The sequence below is a fragment of the Ochlerotatus camptorhynchus genome, unplaced genomic scaffold (genome assembly GCF_037179485.1).
Source record: "Ochlerotatus camptorhynchus isolate MF236.1 unplaced genomic scaffold, CSIRO-AGI_Acam_v1.1 ptg000204l, whole genome shotgun sequence".
In the NCBI taxonomy this organism is placed as follows: Eukaryota; Metazoa; Arthropoda; class Insecta; order Diptera; family Culicidae; genus Ochlerotatus; species Ochlerotatus camptorhynchus.
The window spans coordinates 575393-594929 of NW_027040694.1; the positions used below are offsets into that span (position 1 = coordinate 575393).

The 19537-nt window shown below is 38.9% G+C and overlaps 1 protein-coding gene across 2 annotated transcripts in view; it reads left to right on the forward strand.

The window, feature by feature from the left end:
• Positions 1-470: 470 nt before the first annotated feature.
• The window catches only part of LOC135703000 (WD repeat domain phosphoinositide-interacting protein 2-like), a 110472-nt gene continuing 91405 nt past the window's right edge, over positions 471-19537 (forward strand). The window contains exon 1 of one of the 2 annotated variants that reach the window (XM_065224090.1): positions 471-1236. In XM_065224090.1, coding sequence (XP_065080162.1) covers positions 1166-1236 — 71 coding nt within the window. In that variant the 5' untranslated portion in view covers positions 471-1165. The remainder of the gene's footprint in view (positions 1237-19537) is intronic. The other variant, XM_065224091.1, reaches the window with a different exon arrangement.

Sequence of the window (19537 nt, forward strand, 5' to 3'; positions counted from 1 at the left end):
CTATAAACTAGTTATCCACCATCCACCGCAAAAATTGAAGGAATGACTGTAGTCGAATCGTAAGCTTCCGCCCCCACGCATAAGCTACTGTGATCACATATGAGAGAAAGAAGAGAGTCGCTGCACTGGCGCTCTCACCGCAGTGCAACGGAAAAGCTCCTCGATTTTCCTCTCTTGCTTTCGGGGATCATCTTCCTTGCCACTTTGCCACCCACTCCGAAAGCTCCCACTGCAAGCAAACAACAAATAAACAAAAACATTACTGCCATCATCATCTGAACTTGATGGTGTTTTCTTTCCACCCCGTGTTGGTCGTCGTGCAGTTTGATCACACTCACCCACACCGTTGCTGTCGTTTTCGATGTGTTGTATGCTAGCCATCTCGCTCTGGCACACTGTGTTTGGGATCCGTTACCAGCTGCTTACGCTCCCTTGTTCGAAAAATAGAGCTCAGCTGAAGCCAGTGCCAAACAAAACTCATCGTTCGAGCTTCTGGTCTCAGTCTGAAAGGAAAATTCGTGTGAAAAGGATCCTCCGTCTCCTTTGTGTGCATATTTTTAGCCAGCCAGTGCAGCAGCAGCAGCAGCCAACAACCACAAGAGCTTCTCTAAGCTAGATATATAGCCAATATATAGCAAACAGAGAACTTTGTTGTTTTTTCATTCAATTGTGCAATTTTTCAGCTGATTTTCTTCGCGCTCCCTGCAAGGAAAATCATCACCACCAACCAAAATAGAAATCAGTGTGCAATTTTAACTGTACATTCGCAACTAACAGTGTGATTTCTCGATTGTTTGCAATAAACCCCGTAAGTGACGACGAGTGAGGATCGATTCCTTTCGGACCCATCGACTGAAAGTGTTTTGAGAAGAAAAAAGCAACTTCCGTTCTGTCCAAGAGTTTTTCCTTTCTGTCGAGAAAAAGGAAAACTTTTCGCTGCCATCAAGAACAGAACCAAGAGCAAAGTAACTGTTAAGTAACTACCTAGTGAGTGCAAACCGTTTTCAAGCAATCTTCAATTCTAAAGCGACTGTGAAAAATTTCCAAGTAACAAAAGAAGTGGAAAAACTCATCCCTTTGGTGTGAAAAGCAAAAGTCCTTAAGCGAAGAAAAAAGAGCAAAACCTCTCAACTTTTCCCTTCGCGTCCGCGCAAAGTTCGCTTAAATGAGTGATACAAATCAGAAATGTTTCGGCAAAACTGGTGGATTCTCTATAAATTTTAATCAAGACTATACGTAAGTAGTACCTTTTCGCTTCCCGTCATCATGACTGTAAAAAATTTAAATTCATTCTCGAATTTCCATTCGAGTTTCTTCCTTCATTGTTTCGATTCATTGTTTGATGCTAAAAAGTGACCTCATATTTATAATCACAACTACACCCATGATCGTTGGGCGAAAACAGAGTTACACATACTAGCGCAGTTCGCTGTGAAAATCATCACAACCACCACCATCATCAGCAACATGATGACCATCATCATCATCATCATCACTACCACCACCCATCAAACACAACCTGTTTGTGTGGGATACGTATCTAACATACCGTACATATGGATGATGTTATAAAGCACGGAGTGCATCATATTCCGAAAGGGGGTTGCGCGCGCGGTTCTCGATGTGCCTTGCTGAAGTTCAAGTGTTATCGCATGAACAGGCCGACCAATCCACGTGAAAGAACACGAAACAGCCAGAAGAACCGGATGACCTCATTTTGATATCATAAACCTTTGCTCCTGTCGGACTGTGTGATGATTTCCAAACGGATTACCCCGGCTTGATTCGAGACGAGACGAAAGAAATGCTGATTATTTGTTTGGTTTTGGTGGATGATGTGAGCAGTGTGACAAGCTCAACGTTTGCGGTTTTATTGTTGTGTGGATCTATTGGTGAACGTTTACTTGAAGTCAAGGTGACTTTCGGGAGGGATGATGTGATGTGAAACTTACGCTGCGTCGATGGATGTTGTGAAATCATTTGTTTTGATAAGACATTCGTTCAGAAGGCGGCATAGCAGACTGCTGAGCCAAGATCGGTCGTTGTTGTTGTTGTGCACAGTAGAATGAGTCGAAGAATTGTGAAGATTCCAACAATGTTCTGTTTGGAAAGTTGAAGGTGGTTCTAATTAAAAATAGTTAGGCCCAAGTTGTTTGTCAATTCATGAATTGAACCATTTTTTTCAGTTGTAATATTAGACGATAAATGATGCAATCCAGAAACTGTGCACTGGAGATGTGCAGTAGACTGATGCAACATTTTAAATTTTTGCTCCCAGTGCTCAAACGGTTCCAATTTTTGAAAATGATTGACTTGGCTTTTAACTTTGATAGAATATTTCAAATGTCAAATTAAAACCGATATGAATCGATTGAGGGTTTATTTGTTCTGGTAATTAATCATGCTTTGTTGTCTTTGACATCATCCACTTCCAGAGGGCCAGTCACTTTCGAATGTATGGGAATGGTAGGAAACCATTTGGAAATGCATGAAAATTTTCAGTTTTTATTCATTATCGTCTTTATGGGCAGTTTTAGATGCACAAAAATTGCACGAGTACTTTACTATGGTGATAAGGTAAACACTCGTTTATTTGTTTTCTTCTGTAAAAGCATGTTTAGTCACAAGTCGTTGATTTTCTGATATACTCCATACTGCAAAAATGATTTTCCTACCACTGAAGGGGTGACATCTCTCGGATCTTCAGTATAGTTACTACTCAAATCATATAATTAATTAATTTGGTAACGTTCAAATGTACCAAACATACCAAAAGAAATATAATGCATTTAAATTACTAACATTATTCTGATGTGCTGAATTGTTTTTTTTCCGATGGACGGGGTTGTGATGAGTATTCAGAATCTTCCTGGGAAGTGATGTTTCATGCTGTTTGTAGAATATATTTGCTCTTGGCTCTACTTGTCTTTTTGTTATGCATTCTCTCCATCCAATCAATTGTATCAAAATTTAGGTAGTTATACTCAACATTCGAATATTTTAACACAAATGGTAACTTTTTCTGGGCTTCGCATTGGGGTTTCTTTTTCATCATTGTTATTTTCGGCATCCAGAGTTTGTCACATCCTCCATTTCCGCTGGAGATTTTCTTTTATTATCGGTCAAATTGGGTCGAAGGTTCTCAGAATCTTATGAAATTGTGTCTACAGGTATGTTTATGGTTATATCAACGACCAAAACTTCAAATAATTCAGAGTGTAATTTTTTCGGAAAATTGTAGTTGAAGTTTTCGGATTTTTCCGGACATCACATAATTTGAAAACTCATAACTCATGAACCAAGCATCGCGGAAAAAAACGAGTGGTGTTTCTTACCGAAAAACTGACGATCATAAAATTCTGAGACCCTTGGCCCAAACCTGTCCGATAATTTAAAAAATCTGCTTATTATACAGTCTTCTCTCCCTTACTCGGTATCCAAGGGATCACCGACTTGGGGAGGTATCGAGTTACAGAATATCAGAACAAAATGACGATTCTTAAATTCCTTAACATACCCCAATAATGTAGTTGGCCTATTTAGCTATGATTTTAGAAATTATGTTAAATGTTTTATTCAAACATTATCCTAATATAAAATTACCATATTGGGGCTATCCATATACAGGAAACTAACCATGAATCGAAAACAACCGGGAAATAACCGGGAATTTGATTGAAACATTAAAATATTTTGAAACATTGAAACATTAAAATAATTATGTTAATCAATATTATAAGTTTGATATTTCGAATATTTCTCTTACAATGAAGTGTTTGTTTATTTCGTCAAGAAAAGTAGACTACAATCAGTGGTTACAATAGGCCGTATGAATAAAAGCGTTTTCTTTACTTTTCCCGTAAGAAAAGCACGGGAAAGTAAAGTAAACTCTTTTTATTCATACGGCCCAATGCTTTACTTAAATGCTATGCATTACTTCTACTATGTTTTAGATGGTTTTTAATTTGTTCTTTTGACATAGTGATGCTAATGATTTCACAGGGTAGATTTTACTGTCGCATAATTCGATTGATGGGACCATTATTTGCGTTATTTGTTCTGTGTGATTGTTCGAACATTTAATATTTTTTCAAGCGTGGAATTTTTATCTTTTTTATAATATGGGATACCAACAATTAAGTATGAGATCTCAAAAAATTCCAATATCTCAGAATCTGACATTTTGAATATGTTTTTTTTTTTAATCTTAGAACTTTTAAATATATCTCCATTTCTGGAATATTGAATTTACGTCCATAAAGGATTTTTCCAAGTTTAAGATTTAACACTCCTTACTGTTACACTTTTCTGAAATTTCTAGTCCGAAAATCATTAAAAGTTTTCTAAAACATGAATCTTGGAATTTGTTCTCAATCAAAGTCTCAGAATGTTGTGAATTTTTATTAGTCCTGAATATTGAAGTTCTTTGAGACTTTTTTCTCAGGATTTATTTGCGAATTTCTCAAGGATTTTCTTTTGATCATTCAGAATTACATTTAATTTTGAAATTTCCCTCAATAATGGAACAATTCTGTTCGGTATTCTCTAGAAATTTTCTTCATAACAATTTTGGAAATTTGTGAAGAAAACTCGAGGGATACTCTCCAGAAAACTCTTGAATTTTGCTTTAATTTCGCTCCAAAATCTTCTTAACAATTCGTTAAGAATATTCATCGGTATTTCGATCTTGCTATTAAGTGGAGCCGCATATAAGGCAAGATCTTCGAAGGGATGGTGGCTACCTTGCATACATACAGTACTGGACAAAATAAATCATACACCCATATAATTTTTTTTTGGAGCTCGATATATCAGGTAGATTCAAACATACAATAATGGTTTGTTCTGCAATAGGGTTAATTACCCCATTTCCGGCCTATTAAGAACAAATCGCAGTTAGTCTTTCATAATCTAGCGCAGTTTAGCACCAAGCGAAATTTTATTATTACTAATGGCTTTCAAGTTTATTTACCTTTCCGTACGTACCGTAAGATTTGATAACGAGAAACCAATAGTTGAGATATTTTCAAAAGTCTAACACTGCTTCTTGACGCCAAACTCGGCCTACGGATTCTAAACTCGGCCTAACGCATTGAAACCCCATTGAAAGGCCAATGAATTCACTTCGGCCTATCGGATGAAGATAAAACATGATTCGGTCGGAGTGCTTCTTTTATTTTTGGGAATAATGGGGCAAACCTTCATATCACGAGTTCTCATTGACTTCGTTCGGTAGCTTATTAACTAAAGTATCGTACCAAACGCATAATCGACTTGTTAACTCTGAAATCATGGATTTATTTGAAGTTTTCTGCTCGATAGGCCAAAAATGGGCGATTAGGCCGAAGTAGTTCTCTACCCTACTTCTGTATGTTTTTCGCTAAAACTGTGCAGGTATATAATATTCAATATAATTTCTCAATCATTTATATGTTGTAAAAGGAGAATTTCGAGTTAGACAAAATAAATCATACGCCTGATTTCTTATTGAAAATTCTTGTTTAATTCAACTTTCAACTTACATTTTAACACTCACAATATTTGGTAGGGTGGTCTGCTTTCAACACTGCTTCCAACCGTCTTGGCATACTTTCGACGAGGTTTTGTAGATATACTGAATTGATATTCTCCCACGCTGCTTCAAGTGCTTCAAAATAAACGTTTTTGTTGGAAACCGATGCTTTATCCACTTTGTTGTCCAAGTAAGACCACACATTCTCAATTGGGTTGAGATCGGGAGATTGGGGAGGCCATTCCAGCGTTTTGATCCGATTTGATTTGAAAAATGCCGTTGTTTTCTTCGCTGTGTGCTTTGGGTCATTATCTTGTTGGAAAATGTAATTGGATTCCAGGCCAGTTTTCAGTAGCGAAACTTCCAGATTTTCACTTAAAAAGTCAATGTACACATCTGCAGTCATTATTCCCTTTATATGAGCCGCCTCCGTGTTTAACCGTCTTTTGAATGTATGGTTCCTTAAGAGCGTCACCGGAACCTCGCCAAACCCTTGATCACCTTTTCTGTCCAAATAACTCAAATTTGCTCTCATCCGTCCACAGACCTCGTTTCCAAAAGTCCACAGTCATTCCGGCGTACTTTTTAGCAAATTCCAGTCGCTTCCGTTGGTTCCGCTTGTTGATAAAAGGACGCTTCGATGCCAAACAGCTTTTCAAACCGCTCTCATTAAGTCGCCGGCGGACTCTGCTTAGCCATTCGAACAATTCTGATGTCATCACGATTACTTGTCGCACGATGACGTCCTTCCTCACAATCCTCACAGTCCTAAATTCCTCACAATCCCTCGTGTTTCGTACTTTTTCCATATATGCTGAACAGCTCCAACTGAGATCGAGTAATTCCTTTTTCACGATCGCGAATCACCAAATTTCTAACATCGAGCAAAATCTGCTTTCCCGACATGTTTCACTTTTCAAATGACGCAAACAAAACATAATGGTTCGATGCGCACGCTACCTGGAACAAGAACTGTTAAATATTACGCCGTGATGCCAAATCTTCAGATTTTGTTTTTATTGGATGGCTAAAAAAAATAAAATTTTAGGAGTTATGATTTATTTTGTTCAAGCAAAAAAGTGAGCATATATTTATTTAAATTTGTAACAAAAATAGCAGAATATTATAACAATTTTCATTCAGTTAATTAAATGCACCATGAGAAATACTTTAACTTTTCTGAATATACTGCTGAAATTGCGTGCAAAATAGCAAAAATATGATTTTTTTTTCCTTGATTTGTTTTCCGTCGCAATGCTACCGACGCCAGGAAGGCAGCTCCCACACCTGGACCCTACCTATCGACCCATCAACTCATGAACCAGGGAACAACGGCTTTACTTCCCTTCCGAAGGAAGGCGTGATCAGAGATGTTATGCCTCAGAACATCCCGGCGGTGCCGACTGGGATTGAACCCAGGCCTGCTGGGGTGAGAGGTAATCACGCTTACCACTACACCACCGGCACCGCTAGCAAAAATATGATGTAATGTACTTTTTTAGGTGGAGCGTATGATTTATTTTGTCCAGTACTGTACATACATACATACATACATACATACATACAATTCGTTAAGAATATTCCTCGCAAAATTTTTGGTATGCGATTTAGAGTTTAGAATTGTATTCTACCAATATTTCCTTGGATATCTGAATTCAATGAGAACCATCCTATGAATTTCCTTAAATATTTCTCAAAATTCCGTCGAGAGGATCTCTTAGAATTTTCGTATAATTCTCTAGAACCTCTCCTTAGAATTCACTTTGAAATTCGAATCTTATGGAAGAGTTTCTTTGGAAATATGCTTTGAATTTTCTGCCAAACTCTCCTGGAATCTCCTTGAAATCCTTTAAAATTTCTTATGCATTCTGTTAGGAATTCTCTGGAAACTATCTTCAAACTAGCTTGAAATTCTGCCAACAATTGTTTGAGCTATATTAAGAATCAGATTCTCTTGGAACTATTATCCTATTCTTAGCAGCTCTCCTCAGAATTTTTCTTTGATTAATTGGTCGATCAACATTAAAGAGATTTTCGGCTGTAGGTGATCATCGGGAGCAGTTCCAGAATTGTAATCAGTTATATCAACCATAGAGTTAATTCACTTTGAATTCTCTTCCCAATTCTCTTACAATGCTCCCTGAAATTCCTTCCAATTTGTGTTCCCTGGAATTCTACTCACTATCCCCACAATAGTCTTTAGAACTACTTTGGAATCCATCTTTAGTTTTCTTTAAAATGTTCTAGATTTATATCTCAAAATTACTAGACATTTTTAGTACAGTTAGTTAGTACTTTAGAATTACTTTTGAACAATATCTCTAGAATTTCTCTACGTTTAAGGTTTTTAATTTTTTTTCCCTTGGTTTGTTTTCCGTCGATCTTGTTTTCCGTGCTGAGCACCAATGCTACCGACGCCAGGAAGGCAGCTCCCACACCTGGACCCTACCTATCGACCCAACAACTCATGAACCGGGGACCAACGGCTTTACTTCCCTCAGAACATCCCGGTGGCGCCGACTGGGATTGAACCCAGGCCTGCTGGGGTGATAGGTAATCACGCTTACCACTACACCACCGGTGCCGCTGACAGTTTAGTTCGGAATCCTCTTGCTGGGTGCCTCTAGTGATCTTATAAATGTCGTGTAAATACTGGACCGACATCTCGAGATAATTGCTAGATACAAATTGTGGACAGTTTGGTTCGGAATCCTCTCTCTAGATGATACTAGTGCTCTTGTAAATTTCGTATAAATGCTGGGTCGACAGTTCAAGATCTTTGCTTGATACAAAGTTGCTGTTTTCTGCAATGTTGTTCAGGAGACGAACGCCTTTTGAATTGTGGTCAGTTTAGTTCGGAATTCTCTCGCTAGGTGGTACTAGGGTTCTTATAAACTTCGTGTGCATGCCGGGTCGACATCTCGAGATCCCTGCGAGATACAAAGATGCTGTTTTCTGCAATGTTGTTAAGGAGACTAAGACCTTTTGAATTTTGGACAGTTTAACTCGCAAATAGCTCTGGTACTGGTACTTCAACCCTACATATAAAACGTTTTATTTTAGCCTAATAAAAATATTATGGTTAATTTGCTTAACAACGTATTCGGGGTATCATCCAAACCATTTGTGGAATAGTTCAATCATTTGGGTTACCATTCGTTTATGGTTATTTTTTATTAGGGTAGCTTTGAAGCTGATAGTCCTGTTGGCTGGCAAATCTATTCCTAACATTATAGCCTCCCTGCTTCTGCTGCGGCTACCCCAGCTGACTGTTCCCAGTGAGAACGTCCAATAAAATCGATAGCATACAACCAAACCTAACTAGAGGCAGCGTTTGGTTGGCGGTGCTTTGTGCATTTAGACGATACGGCCGAGCTGTTCTGTTGTGTATCGTAAGTATAGGTATAGAATGTTAAGACTGAATGCATTTGGTTTAGAAGCTAAACGGCAGTGGGCCAGGCGGAAGGCAAGACGAAGTGCACCAATTAATGCGCAGCAGAGGAGTTTAGTGAGGATGTAGAGAGGAGCTGAAACGGGGCAGGACGGGTGACGATCTGTTTTCTAAACAACCAAACAAACAAATTAGCAAAGCTGTGGAATTTATGGAAAAATATACTCAATAAAGGATGTTTTGTTTTGCTGATCTGTTTATGTTCATGCTATTTTAAACCTAGCCAAACTGAAACTACTCAAAAATGGGTTAGCTAATTTGGGAGTGACAAGTTGACAAATGGACAACATCGACCTGGATCCGATCGATGTTATCCATTTGTCAACAAGTTTACCCATTTTCGAGTAGGTTCAGTTTTGACCGATCTGAGTGGATTCTAGTAAAATTTGGGTAGTCTTCAAATAGCGTGCAGAAAATGGAACGAAGGAAAGCGGGAGATCCTTTCATGGTGGGGGGTGGTAGGTGCCCTCCAAACGCTCATTAGCTTGACTTTTTGCACCGATCACAGTGGCTGAAGGTGGTGCGTTTCAAAGAAGTAGAGGAAAAACATAAACACAAATTTCTCTTTGTTTACATTTCTATTTTTCGAGGCGAATAGCCATTGAGTGGCTCGGTCACCACCCCACTCCGTCAAACTGCCCTGCCATCATTGCGCCTTGTGTATAGATAGATAGATAGATAGATAGGTAGTGGTGTTTGTGAACCAACCAACATCGGAATAGTACTGGTAGAGGAGGATGATGATGCTATCGTTTGGCGTCATCGCCATCAGCTGAGCTCGCGGGCTCTGTTTTGTTTCTGCTTCTCCGTTTGTTGCTTCCCGTGGTTTCTGCGTCCCTAGCCTGGGTTTCGGTCCCAAACAAAGTGCATTCCACCGAGCAGCGAATTCGTCGGAACCGACGTCAACTCACTGATATGGGCACAGCGGTTGATGGACATAACTACGACTACAATGAACATAAAATTCCGCACTGTTAATGATACGCATAAATTTACGTTCGTGTTTTATGCGTCTTAAAATTATTCAAAGTCGGTCATCGGTCAGTGGTAGAGAGGGTAGCGGGTGACAGTGGAAACCAAAAAAAAAACGTTATTTTCAATTAATCAGTAGTCCAGTCAGAATAGGATGCTCACGATGAGTACTATTACAGTACGGAAAGATAATTGTGAGCTTCTCGGAAAAACGAGGTTTCCGCGGAGTCAGTGATGCTCGAAAGGTCAGTTGGTTGCACTGATTGAACATCTACTAAATAGTCGTATGTAGGGTAGGACAGCGCAAAACGCACCCCTGGGGTAAATGGCCTGCGCAGTTTTTCATAGCTTTCCCATTATCAATTATTGATACCAAAACAAAATCCCTGAATTTGGAATGGTAAAGCATTATGGACTGTTCTCCCCTATGTGCGATTACTTGGTATTCTCGCTGCAACGGATGAATGCACGCTGTGATAGCGAGCTAGTAAGGGCAGTTCAACCCGGGGTTAGGTTCTCACCATATAGCAGTATAATTTTCGATTCTAAATATAACTGTTTAAAAACAGTTAAAGTTTCCAAAGCTATTTTGTTATTATCGGTCGTCGTAAAAACGATTTTACGATATGGTTGACTTTTCATGGACATATCTCACCACGAACATTTGCTACGTACAAACATACATGGCAAGAAAACGACAACAACAAAGAGCCACTCATTAATGCTGCGTCACGTCAGGCAGTGAAGAGTGGGACATCTGGCTATGCTATTGTGACGCAAGGTTTAAGACAGGAAATTTTGCGCGTTGTTCTGGTGCTGGATGTTTGGAGGTACACACTACGGCTCATTACTTCGGAATTCTGTTTATCGAAACGAGATGCAATTAAGATTACTAGCAGGTTTTCAGCTACATGACACAGTTTTTAGCATTCAGTAAGTGTACTCTGATTGCTTACAACATTGTATCTAATGAGAAAACTACCATATCTCTTCCAGAACTTGACATGTGATTTCAATAAATCACATACTTCGAGCAGTTTAAAATGACGTTTCCTACCACTCGAACTTTGCCGTGGAACAATATTTTAAGAATTTTTCTTCTAGAAACTCGAGAAAATAGGGTCTGATTTTTTGGGTTGTTGCAGCTGGCGCGGACTTTGCGTTTGGCGCGGATTTTACGCGTTTTTGTAGCTCCGTGGCGCGGATTTTACGGAAAGCTTATCAAAGAAAATTGTTATAATTGTTTTTACAGTCACGCCAGTATTATGGGTCAGTTAGTTCTGCGTATTAATCAAATGGAAGTGGCCCACAATTGTGGGTGCCCCCTTAATACTGGGGTAACTGTATCAACTATTAATTCACTTTTTTATTCAAGTGATCATACCTGCTACTTGAAAATGTGTTGTTCAGCATCAATATTGTGAAGAATAATCCGGAGGGGAAAACTCTAAAGGGTGATACGGTCAAAATTTGGTCAAGGGAAAACGCGTGTAAATCGGTGAAATCGTTTATTTAAAAAATCAAATTAAATTTCTTTTTCAAGTTCAATTAGTATAAAATTCAGGAAAAATATTCAGTTAGGCTTCCGCTTTTCCAAATCCGAATTGCCAGGCCTTACGCTTGACCCCTGCCATCAGATTTTGTACAGCCACCTTGTCCACCTTCTTCGCCGCAGAAAGCCAGTTTGCCTTGAACTGCTGCTCGCCCTTAGCAGTTTTTTTGGTCTTCTTTAGGTTCCGCTTGACAATAGCCCAGTATTTCTCAATTGGGCGGAGCTCTGGCGTGTTGGGAGGGTTCTTGTCCTTGGGAACCACCTGCACGTTGTTGGCGGCGTACCACTCCATGGCCTTTTTACCGTAATGGCAAGATGCCAAATCCGGCCAAAACAGTACGGAACAACCGTGTTTCTTCAGGAAAGGCAGCAGACATTTATTCAAACACTCTTTCACGTAAATTTCTTGGTTGACAGTCCCGAAAGCTATGAAAATGCTGCTTTTCAAGCCACAGGTACAGATGGCTTGCCAAACCAGATATTTCTTTGCGAACTTTGACAGTTTCATGTGCTTGAAAACATCTGCTACCTTTCCCCTTCCTTTTGCCGTATAAAACTCCTGTCCCGGAAGCTGCTTGTAGTCGGCTTTGACGTAGGTTTCGTCGTCCATTACCACGCAGTCAAACTTCGACAGCATCGTCGTGTACAGCCTCCGGGATCGCGCTTTGGCCGTCGTATTTTGTTTATAATCGCGATTTGGAGTCACTACCTTCTTGTAAGTCGATAGTCCGGCTCGTTTTTTGGCTCGATGCACGGTTTTAGACGATACACCCAGCTTATTTGCGGCATCTCGGAGAGAGAGGTTAGGGTTTCGCTTGAAACTACCGGCAACTCTCTTTGTCGTCTCAGTGGCTTCCGGTTTTCGATTTCCCCTCGATCCAGACTTCCTGGCTGTCGACAAACGTTCCCCAAACACTTTAATTACATTTGTAACGGTTGATTTGGCAACTTTTAGCGATTTTGCCAACTTTGCGTGCGAGTAGCTCGGATTTTCGCGATGCGCGAGCAAAATTTTGATACGCTGCTCTTCTTGCTTGGACGGCATTTTGACAACTGAAGAGTGAATTACAAAATCAAAATAGGAGCAACATTCTACACACACACACACACCTTCAAAATGAGGGGTGTTAGGTTTTTTAAATGCAAAATTGAAAGAAATACGTCAAGTTGATATTGACCAAATTTTGACCGTATCACCCTTTATCTACGATGCAGGAAATATTGTGTTTTGGTGTGGCTAGCTGCGCGTACGCTGAGTAGATAGAAAGCAGATTTATCACGATTTTGATGCAAGTAGATGCGCGATGCAAGTAGATGCGAGCATCTAGAATTGAGATTATATGGTGTCCCAGGAAGTATAAGCACAGTTTATTATTGAAATAAAACAACGTTATGTTAATTTTTATTTCATATATACATGTTTTCTGTAGTATTCTCTTTCAATTGGATGAAAATAATCCGCAGTTCTTTTAATCGTATAATTTTAATCTGACACTGCCCACAGATTTCTTGGCGATAATTTTGACCACTTTTGTCAAGTCTTTTACAAATTCTTCGATTGATTTCGCTGCCTTAAAGTATTTCAGTCGATATCCCTCGCAAAAGGCCCAAAAGGTATCGATTGGCCGACACTCCCGAACGTAAATTTCAGTGTTGATCGTCTCCTTCGTCACAAATGGCTTTGACAACTTGCCATACTCACATATCGCAAATGGTTTGCATGGCCTTCGTACCAAAATTTTCGGTAAAAATTGACTTATCGGCATCGTCAACTTCCTGACCATCACGGACTGTGTAGTATTGGTCTCTCGGAAGCGTCTTATAGTCAAATTTGACGTATGTTTCATCGTCCATGATATCACACGCCAATTTTCCACACAGCAATAGCTTCTGTTTCGTCTTCTTCTGCTTCTTGAACGTTTTCAGCCCGTTGCTTGCCTTGGCACGTTGGACGTTACTCTTCGATGTTTTCGATATTTTGGCCAAATCTCGAACAGTGACACTTTTATTATTGAGAAAAGCTTGGGTGATCTTCTGGTCCAGTTTTTGGTCCACCGGTCCCGGTTTACGTTCAGATTTAGGTGTTTTTTTAAGGTAACTTCTTCACCGAACTTCCAGATGGCGGTTTGGACTGCCCGATACTTACTTCCTCCATTTTCGCCAACTTTATTACTGATAGGTTAGAAATAGTGCACCATTTGTGCGCGATCTGTTTGCGCTTTTTCAGGAAAAGCCCTTCCCCCTCCTTTTAATGATTTTGTAAAAAATATGCAACTTTGCGCACGCAACATGTTTGAGCAATAAGTAAACAACAACACAAATCGATGAACAGCTGATAAACTGAGTTTTCTTATTACTTTCCTGGATTGGAATTGCGAAGAATAATAATATTTAGAATATATATGAGTTTAGTTCATTTATATTTATTGCTTTTCAAAAACTCCTAAAACATTTTTCTTTTTTTTTTTTTTCAACTATCCTAAAACATTCTAAAATCCCTGGGTTATCGGAACTTCAGAAACCTAGAAGCCCTAAAAAATTAAAAATATTCCTATGTTTTATTTATTTTTTTTACGTAGAACTTCGTCTGTGATTTCTATATGGAGGTACACTTTGTGAAAACCAAAAATGGAACATGTAACAAAATTATGAAAGATTTTGAACGTTAATAACTCAGTTGCCCCTGGACCAATTTCAATAATTTTATCACCAATCGATCAGATATATTTCTACGCATCTGATAAATTTAAGACTTTATCATTTTTCAAAATGTCACTATTGAAAATTCCATGAATGTGCAACTGTTGCTTTGATAATTAAACTTATCACCAATTGCCTGCGAAAAAAAAAATGCGATTTCCCTAACACAGATTTCAAAGTTGAATTCCACCGGTCTCACCAATCGGTGTTTATTCGATCACCGCGTGGTGAGGGGTGGTGTTCTCCAGTACACTACAAATGTTGGTATAGGTACGTGGATGACATTTTTAGCATTGTCAAAAGGGAAGATTTATCAAAAACTTTGGAGGCCATAAGCAACGTTCACAAGGACATCAAATTTACTCACGAAGAAGAGAAAGACGGCAAACTCCCCTTCTTAGATCTTCTCATCATCAGGGAAACGTCTTCGTTCAATTTCGAAATCTATAGGAAACCAACAAACACAAAGAGAGTAATACCAAGCACTTCAAACCATTCCCATCAACACAAAATGGCCGCTTTTCACCACATGGTTCACAGGATGCAAACTCTTCCTCTTAGCGATACAGGCAAATCAAAGGAAATAGCTCACATTTTTGAAATCGCTAGACTTAATAGACTTAAACAACAATTCAAGCAGTAAGCGATAAAAGAACAAGGGATCATTTTAGGCGTATTTCGACAACTCTTACACCAGTAGCTGAGGGCTTAAAACGGATAGCGGTGAATTTCGACAAAAACATTACCAAACCATTAATTTCGAAGTTTAGAAGTTTTGGCCTAGATTTAGTATTCAGCAGCCGGACAAATCAGCTGAAGTCACTGTTAGGATCAACAAAAGATTCAATAAATGTCTTAGGGAAAACCGGAGTCTACAAAATCTCTTGTCCAGATTGCAATAAAATCTACATTGGTCAGATGAAAAGGACTTTGGAAACAAGGTTTAAGGAACACATCGCAGAGGTAAAAAAGACTAACAAAGATATGGCTAAAGGACTTCATTATGAATTTAAATCCAAGGTTGCAGAACATATCGTTACAAAGGGGCACAATTTGACAAAGGATAACATTAATATCCTGTGGACTGTATCTTCGCCTTGGAAACTAGACGTAGCTGAAAATTTAGAAATATTTAGAAATGCATCAACATTGCTTAATATCGATCAAGGAAACGGATACTCGAGACTCTTTAGCATGCTACCTAAAACAACACATCATATGCATCTACCTGTTGGAGACTGCATTTAGGTACCTGGTTAGGTAAATTGTGACATGGCAGTGGATACCTGCTGATTTTTAGTACCTATTGATTAGTATTTAACTCGTAGATAAAAGATGGATTCTTCAGTGGTGTTGAGTACTTGGCACTGATGAAGTCTGCAAGTAGTAGACGAAATACGCGTATCTGTCAAAAGATTAGCAATTATAACGGAATTTAAAGAAAATAAACCAACCAGAGCTTTGAGTGCTCTTCAACAAAAGGCTGCCTGCAAGCAGCGAGCTGCAGCCCACATAAGCATCCGTACAAAGAGGAAGAAACTGATGATCGGAATCAGTAGCTCTTCGTGAGTTGCTGTGGGCCATCTATGTCAAGCGCGTCATACTAAAGAGTATAAACAGACAGAACCCCGCTCAAATTCCTATTCCTACACAAAACACAAGCTCCAGTTGCTGCAGTTAATAAATAAGATTTATTATATAAGACAACGTAGTCCTAGCCACAATTCAATATATTAAGATCCCAATCCGACAGAGGCTTGAGTCTAACGAAAGGTAATTGGACATGAGTCTAGATATGACGCAGATAAAGTCATGATCGATGCCCAACCCTTTAAAACATGGTTTGTTCGACACCTGTTGGAGAATAGAATGCAGCCATCTTCCCAAATCACCATCATTCCACTTTTGTTGCCAGTTGGTTAGGACTTGCTGACGAGCAATTGCGAAACATTAATTAAAGGCGATCTGTCGCTCGAAAATATCGCCTTCCATAGCGCCCACCTTAGCCGTTACCCGTAATAGAGCAATGAAAAGGGACCCAAACCAAGGTGATAGTGTAGGAGCACTTAGATAACGCACTCAGGGTAGATCGAATTCCAAACAGGGAATACGACGAGTGCTTCATCATTCTCATTGAACGAATAGCCTGCAGTGAGCTTAGGCTGTCTGTGTAAATGAAGTAATGCTCAGGGGGAAGCTACACAATTTGCTCTAACGCGTATGATATAGCTGCTAGCTCCGCAACGTAAACTGAGCAGGGTTTCTGAGTTTGTAGGATTCGCTATGAAATTCATTGAATATTCCAAAACCAGTGGACGCATTGATGGTTGACCCATCTGTGAAAAATCTCTTCTCTTGACTGACGTGGCGGTACTTGATAGTGAAAATTAAGGAAACAACCATCGAACGATGAGGACCTGGTATTCCATGGATTTCTTGCTTCATTGTCTGATCAAAATGTACAGAGGAACTGTAGAAGTCTTGGAAGCAAGCACGATTGGAATTGACCTCCAGCGTCATGTATTGGTAGCACAAATTCATGAATAGAGTTGGGAGGTTTCGGTCGTGCAACTTCTCGAAGTTCTCTATCACGAATAGATGCATAACTTCTAAACGGATGAGAAACCGGAAGGACAACTCAACCAAACTATCTGTTAAGGGGAGTACCTCTAGACTCATCGTATGCGTCGAGTGCATTCAGCCTAACGCGATACGGAGACAACGGTACTGAAACAGTTGCAGCTTCAAAATGTGTGTATTTGCCACCGATTAAAAAAAAAAGCTACCGTACTCTAAAACAGATTGAATGGTTGTTCGGTACAACCTTATAAAGTCTTCCGGATGAATTCCACACCAAGTATCGGTGATAGTGAGGAGAATCGAACCAGACTCCTCAATATTTAAAAAAAAAACATTCTATGAGTTTTACCCTTGAGTTGAAGTCGTATTTGTGTTGGATAATGCTTCTTAGAAAAAAAACAACCACCTCAGTTTTCTCCGGAGAGAATTCGATACCCAGCAGCTTCATTGCACAAGTAGACAAATTGTCCAAGGTATCTTGCAATGGTAACCACCCCGTCATTTGCAAGCTGCCTTAGCGAGCAATATTCAACAAGACAATCATCAATGTCCTTTACATAAAAAAATATAAAGAAGGGGGCTTAAACATGAGCCCTGGGGGAGGCCCATGTAACTAATTCGTGAAGTTGTCGAGTCCATGAGAAAAGCTCATATATTTCTCTTACAACAAATTGCTAAAAAAGTTGTTCAGAATTGGTGAAAGCCCACTTGAGTGGAGTTTGTCCGAAAGGACATCTATACAAACATAGTCAAAAGCCCCTCACTGTCCAAAAATACTGAGCCCGAAATCCAAATTGCATATCTGAGAGTAAGCCATTTGACTCGACCCACTTGTCCAGACGAAGAAGAATCATTTTCTCCAACAACAGGGCTGGTAGCGTGTCACTTTTTAGCGATTTGGTCAGTTTTTTCAAGGCAGTCACTAAAAAGTCTTTTAAGGCCAAGTCATCAAAGTCACTTTTTCTTGTAATCAGTCACTATTTTCAACTTTTTTTTAGCGTGAATTTATTTCAAGATTGATCATTCTATGCTTTGTGACGTTTAATCGTCTTTCTCTGTCTACAGGGTGTCTACTCGATTTTCTAAATAAAATTAGCTGAGTTTTCCAGGTTTTTCCAGAACTTTAACGGATAAATTCCAGAAAGCTATTTTTTCGTAATTAACTTTATGAAAGAGTAGAGATCTTCATTGCAGTCCCATTAACTTCACAACAATTGTAGGAAATGCTGAGAATTTTAGTGAAACTTCATAAACAAACTACAGGATCATAAGGAAAGTTAACCCGCTGACAATATGGGGAACTTACTCAAAGCTGTTCTTTTAGCATACAAAAATTTTCAGGAAGTTTTATGAAGTTCCTAGAATGTCAAAGAACTTCACAAGTGTCAAGTGAATCTGAAAAATATAGAAAACTTGAGGGGTATTGTGCAAATTTTTAAGAAGTTCTATGCACCTAAGAAAAGCTAGATCTAGAGATCTTTGGGGAATTTCAGAACTCAAGAGCAGTTCGTCCAGACTTTTGGAGCAGTTTGAAGATTTATAATCGTAAATTTAGAAAAATTCAGGATAGTTCCATGATGTGCTGAAAAATAAATCGAGAACCCTTAAGATGTTCAGAGAATTTTCGGGAAGTACAGAGGCCTTCAGCGAATTTATGAAAACTTCAGAATATTTCACAGAAGTCCAGAGAATTTTAGGGAAATTTAAAGGTGTTTACTGGAATTCATTTTTTTTGCCGATCAGAACCGAGATCTTCAATAAAACTGAGAGCTTTAGGGGAGCTTCGATAACATCAAGAAAGATCAGAGAATCAAAAGGCAGTTCAAATAATTTCAAGGAAATTGTAAAACACTTAAAGAAGTTTCGAGAAACTCAGGGAATTTCCAGAAACTTCAGCAAAGCTCCGAGAGAATTTCTGGAACGTGATAATAATTATATGAATATCGGGAAAACTTGAGAGCATTTTAAGGGTTATATCATGGAGATTTCAAGAACTTAAAAAAATGCGAAAATTTAGCTAAGTTGATAAGAGAACATCAACAAAGTTGTATTAAGTAAAGAAAAATGTGAGAACTTTTGGCAAGCAGCGGTATGTTCTAGCGAAGTTCCGAGTACTTCGAGGACGGTCCGATAGCTTCAGAATAATCCCATTAACTTAAGAAAATTTGTAGCTACTTACAAGGAGTTCCGTGGAATTATAGGGTATTCCAAGAATTCTACGATTGATCCGAAAACGTCAGAAGCGTCAGGGAATTATGAATAGATATCAGAAAATTTGCCGGATTATTAATCAAATTTAGAGAACTTCAGGTAAGCATAGATAAGTTCAGGGAAAATTAGTGAGCGTTTATAATGGTTATAATACTTAAGAAACTTCAAGGCACATAGATTTATTTCAGTAAAGTTGCAGGTTTTTAAAAACTACAGGTACATTAAGGGCAGACTAGAGAACTTTAAAGCAATTCAGAAATTGTTTAGGCAGTTTTAATAACCCCAAGACAGTCTAGACTACTGAAGAAGCTTTAAATTATTGTCGATAATTTAAGGGCTGTTCCATGAATTCAGTGAAAGTCATAGAACTATATTAATTATTTCGTTCTAATTCCATGAAAATTTGCGGGAGCACAAAGCTCAAAAAATTTAGAAAAGCTTCGAAAACTTTACAGGAGGACAGTGGTCTTCAGAAACATTTCGAGAACTTATTAGAAATCTATGGAGCTTAAGAGGAGATCCGCGAACTTTTTTATGAACATCTCAGAATCTCTCCCCC